Below are 5708 nucleotides of genomic sequence, written 5' to 3'. Positions count from 1 at the left end.
TCCGGACTCCTACGGGAGCCGGGCTCCACCCACGACCCCGATTGCTGGTAAACTTCATCCGGACTCCTAAGGGAGCCGGACTTCACCCCTGACTTTGATTGCAGGTAGACTCAGCCCGGACTCCAATGGGAGCCGGATCTCGTCCCCGACCTCGACTGCAGAGAGGCTTCACCCGGACTCCTATGGGAGCCGGGCTCCATCCTCGACCCCAACCGCTGGTAAACTTCATCCGGACTCCTAAGGGAGCCGGACTTCATCCTTGACTTTGATTGCAGGTAGACTCAGCCCGGACTCCTACGGGAGCCGGATCTCGACCCCGACCTCGACTGCGGAGAGGCTTCGCCCGGACTCCTACGAGAGTCGGGCTCCGTCCTCGACCTCGATTGCTGGTAAACTTCGTCCGGACTCCTAAGGGAGCCGGACTTCACCCCTGACTTTGATTGCAGGTGGACTTCACCCAGGCTCCTACGGGAGCTAGATCTCGCCTCCAGCTCCGGCTGCGGAAAGACTCCGTCCGGACTCCCACGAGAGCCAACTCCGGGCTCCTCTAGAACGGATAGCTAACCACCTCTCCCCGCCAGACACTCCAGCCGAGCTTCGACCGACAGGCCTGCACTCCCTGGCGTGGCCGCAGTAACGGCCATGACTCTGCTCCACTTTCTGCGACGGATTCCACGTGGCTCCATTACTCCCTGGCCAACCGCTATGATGCCCATGATCCTGCTCCACTTTCTGTGACGGATGCCGCACGATTCTTCCATCCTCTAGCAAGTCGCGACAACGGACGCCGCTCCACTCCCCACGACAGACTCCACGTGGCATGTCCCAGTGATAGCCACGATTCCACTCCACTACTCTCCGCAACAAACTCCTCCTGACTCTAGGCGGCCCACTGCCAGACGGTTATAGATATCACTATCAGTCTGTTGCCCCCTCCGCCTATAAAAGGGGGACCCCAGATACGTTATTCTTTAAGCTCTCATTTTTACCTAGAAACTCTGCTAAAATTTCCGTTCGCGCACTCCATTCTTGTTGAGGCAGAGAACTGACTTGAGCGTTGGAGGTCTTGCCGGAGCAACCCCACCTCCAGTTTAGACTTCTTTTGTAGGTCCCGACGGCGACCGCGACCCCCACAACTCCAGCTTCTCCGGCGCAGGCGGATTTTTGCACCAACAGTATACATAACATACATTTTTCTTGTTGATCAAGGTCAAAGCCAATCATCCCACTTTCCATGGGTATTACACCTAGCTTGATACATTGATCATAAAACATGCAGACTAAATTTTATAGAAATTTTATTCATCGTTACCAACAACAAAAATAATAACATATTATTGCATATAATTAACCTTAGGTACATCCAAAATATAGAGCACAAGCGGAAGGCAATTATTTACCTATTCATTTTATTTTCTTATGTTAGGCTTTGGGTTGTATCTTTCATACAAAAGAATAATTGATCTTTTTTTTAAAACATTAATCATTAGATGACATCTTGTATAAATCTCAAAATACTTCAATGATTCTCTTCCATCCACTTGTACAATTTTCAAAGTGATTATTGCATGATCCAATGATTGATATTATAAAAAAAGATGAATCATTCTCACATAAAAGATACATCCGCACCCGTATGTAAGGCCTCCTATCAAGAGTTGTATTTTGCACGAAAGAATGATTGATTTTTTCTTCACAGCATCAACCGTTAGATCATACGACAGACACCTCTCAAAGGACTCCAAACTATGCCTTTTATCCGTCTGCATAGATGTTGTAGCGGCTATCGGTTCTATGGTGCACATCACCAAATAAAATAAAAAAAAAGCATCGTTCGCCAAAGATAAAACCAGAACCCTTTCCGCATGGCCGTACCACGAGAGACCAGACACCACCAAACACAAGCACACATAAAAGAAAAACACCACAACCTGCGAACCCATCGATGCCCATTCAACACCTCCACGCCGAAGCCGCGATGATCGCCCGGTCCTGCCATCCCAACAACAAGCACCCCTTGTCTTCCGTCAACCTATACCCATCGCACGAATATAATCCCAACAGTATCCGGCTCTGGTTAACGGCGTTGGCACTCAATGCCATCCCTAGGAACCCCCTCCCTTCCATCACCTTCCTCCACCTCTCAAGCCTCTCATGCCTTGCCACCCTCTCCGCCCCCTCGCTCACCACGATGTTCTTGATCTCCGGTGCGAAGATGCACTGCTCCACCTTCGCCCTTGCCGCCGAATCCACTGGAAACGTGGCATCCAACGAGTCGAATATCGCGGAGTAATAGTGTCACGCCCCCGATCCGAAATTGTGAATCGAGGGTCATGGCAACCGCTGCATACTTATGAAGAACTCTCTCCATAAGCATGCAAGGCATCTTATCACGATATCAATGCATCACAGTAGAATAAATTCAAATAATTATTATTCAACTTTGATTCAAGTAATTTAAATCAAATATCTTACATCTAATAAAATTTTATTAAAAATAAAACAATAGATCTAAGTTCAATGAAGTTGACAATGCTAAATCTCGCCTCTAAAAGCTCTGTCCCAATATTTCTTTTCATGCTCGAAATTAATTATCTGAATCTGAAAAATAGAAAGAAAGGTAATGAGCTAGACAGCCCAGTAAGTAACAAATATCTTAACTAGATAATTCAGATATTATGTAATTTTTAAGAATAATGTTACAATAAACATAAGAGTATATTTCATGCTGATTTAATACAAATCAAATATTTTAAATATTCACATATAATATAATCATAAATTCGATTCGATTAAAAATACTCGTAACTCAACAGCCTTGACTATGACCAACATTTAACCCCCATTGACAGGGTCCACAGAATACCAGTGCACAACTCCCACTGGCAGGGTCCACAAATACCAGCGCACAACCCCACTGCAGGGTCTACAAACACCAGCGCACAACCCCCACTGGCAGGGTCTACTTGAGTACCAACGATAATCTCCATTGACGAGGCCACTGAACATAGTTAGGCTGAGAGCATAAATTCGATCTGTATTGTATCATAATATATCATAATTTTTCTCACTGAACGTGTTCATAATCGACATACCATATATTTCAAAAGCACTTTTCTTTCAAAATATAATTTTCATAAATCATGCATAATTTTAGAGAATAATTATTTATTTTCAGAATAAATATGAAATATCTCAAGAAGATGATTCATTACTTACCTTTCACGGAGCACTGAATGAACAGATCGACTAACTTCTAGGAGATCTTTCGTGCCTATTATCCAAAATTATATTTTTACATTAATTTTAATTCAAAATTAAATCTAACAAATCTCAAAATCAAAACCTCACTTAAAAATCAAACTCTTCCCTAAACTCGATCAAAATCATCAGATGAAGCCTTCCACTACGCTAATCCTAGAGGAATAACTTTAGAGAGAGAATCCATCAAGAGAGAGAAACAACCTAGAGAGAGAAAATTTTAGAGAGAGAAAGTAGAGAGAGAAAGTCCAATTCCAGAGAGAGAAAGTCAGGGTTCAGACTGAAAGAAGAGAGAGAAACTCTCTCTCTCATCATTTTTTTTATTATTATTATTTTTCTTATTTATTTATTATTTATTTATTTATTTATTTATATATAAATATATATATATTTTTTTTTTATTTTTTTCTTTTCTTTTCTTTTCTTTTCTTTTTTCTTCTTTTTCTTCTTTTTTTTTTCTTTCCTTTTCTTTTTCTCTTTTCTTCTTTTTCTTTCTTTTCTTTTTCTCTTTTTCTTCTTCTTTCTTTTCTTTTCTTTTTTCTTTTTTTTCTTCTTGGGCTTCTTCCAGGCCGAACAGGGGACGGCGGTCCCTCCTTGTGCCGGGCCGTTCAGGCCACGACCACCGCGGCGGAGGCCGACGGCAGAGGGGGCCACTCCCCGGTCACGGAGAAGCATGGCCGGCGGTCAATTTCGATCGTCGGTGCCGGAAAATCCACGGAAAAAGAGACCAAAACAGAGGTCCTTTTTTCCGACCGAAAATTGGCGACTCTCATCACCGGCAGCCGCGCACAAGAGCACAGAAGGAAGGGGAAGGAAGAGAGGAAGAAAAAGGAAACTAACCTCGGCCTCCGGTGACCTCGTCGGTGGGCAATCATGACGAGAATCAAAATAGTGTCCGCGGCTCTAATTCGAGAAAATCGGAGAGAAAAAGAGGGGAAGAGGGCCGATGATCGACTTCAAGGGAAAGGGGAGGCCTTCTTATAGAGGACCCTAGGACTTCGAGGGGTCCTAGGACTCCGATCTCGCCTGGGTCTCGCCAGAGAAGAAGACTCCTATCGGGAGTCTTCTTCCCGATTTGAATCCTCTGTTTTTTTTTTTTTTTTTTTAGGCTTTGGTGGGCTGAGATTTGGGCTATAACATTCTTCACCCCTAAAAAAAAATTTCGTCCTCGAAATTTTTCATACCTGTCACTAGTGTATTGGAAGCCTGTGCATTGTGTTGAGTAAGCGCATACACTCTTCTCTGATTTTTAGAAATCTGTCCACCACCCTTATGTTGTCCTTCATGAGTTCTTTGGCCAACTTGATTTTCAGTATTTAGCGGGCAGCTAGCAATTTTATGATCCATCTGACCACATTTGAAACAAGCACCTGTATTCCAATAGCAATCCTTGTCTGCATGATTTTTGCCATATCTGGAGCACGGCTCACCATCAATTTGTTGAGTCTTATTATCTATTGCTCCCTTAGCTGATCTTTTTGATGTTTTTATTATTCTGCCCTTGTGTATCATTTGATTTTGCTCTCTTTCTTTGCTTTCTTTCCCTTTCCATGTGTTCTTCATTGACTTCCCTTTCAATTATTAGTGCTTTGTTTACCATATCTGCATAAGTTGTCAATTCATATGGAACCACTTGTTTTCGAATCTCAGTTCTCAGTCCCATTTCAAACTTGTGAACACGTTCTTGCTCACCATCCACTAATCTCGGAGCAAATTTTGCTAACTCTGTAAATTTTGCTTCATATTCAGTCACACTCATACCCTTTTGCTTCAAATAAATAAACTCTTGCTCTTCTGGATCCTTATACTCCGAGGGAAAATATTGATCGTAGAATGCAACCCGAAATCTTTTTCAGGTAAGTATTTCGCCGTCTTGTTCATGCTTGCGCTGTAGTCGCTGACACCAGTTGTATGCTTCTCCTTGTAGTAAATAAGCTGCATATCGAATCTTTTCTTCATCAAGACACTCTTGGACAGCGAAGGCCTTCTCCATCTCCATTATCCAGTTATCAGCCTCCAAAGGTTCAGTAGTCCCTTGAAAGCTGGAGGAGCAAGCTTTTTAAATTCTGAAATGTTGTTCCATTATACTGGTTGCTCTCCATGTTGTGGTGGTGGATGCTGATGTTGTTGTGTATCTTTGTTATCTGCTATTGTTCAAGCATTTGCTGCTGTATTTGTTGTTGCGCTTGTACCATCCTGATTAGGGTCTGCATTAACTGAGCCATATCTAGTTTCTGACGTGCTCTCGAAGTACTCCCATTAGGATCTACGACTCTCTCCTCCTGAGGGTGCCACTGATCAGATGGGGAGTGCTACCATCCCGTGGTTGTGATGTCTCTCTTGCAATTCCTTGAGTAGTTCTTGTCATTCTACGGGGAGGCATGGTAACCTTATAGTAGTAAAACCTTATTAGATTCATTTATCTATTTGTTAGGATAGATTTATTA

At 43.1% G+C, this 5708-nt stretch overlaps 1 protein-coding gene across 1 annotated transcript in view; it reads right to left on the bottom strand.

The window, feature by feature from the left end:
• Positions 1-1618: 1618 nt before the first annotated feature.
• The window catches only part of LOC105061314 (GRAS family protein RAM1), a 10475-nt gene continuing 6385 nt past the window's right edge, over positions 1619-5708 (bottom strand). The window contains 1 exon segment of the mRNA XM_073250846.1: positions 1619-2299. Within this exon segment, the coding sequence (XP_073106947.1) occupies positions 1954-2299 (346 nt within the window). The 3' untranslated portion in view covers positions 1619-1953.

This window comes from Elaeis guineensis, chromosome 1, assembly GCF_000442705.2.
Source record: "Elaeis guineensis isolate ETL-2024a chromosome 1, EG11, whole genome shotgun sequence".
In the NCBI taxonomy this organism is placed as follows: domain Eukaryota; kingdom Viridiplantae; phylum Streptophyta; class Magnoliopsida; order Arecales; family Arecaceae; genus Elaeis; species Elaeis guineensis.
This window is presented reverse-complemented; position numbering and strand designations above follow the sequence as displayed.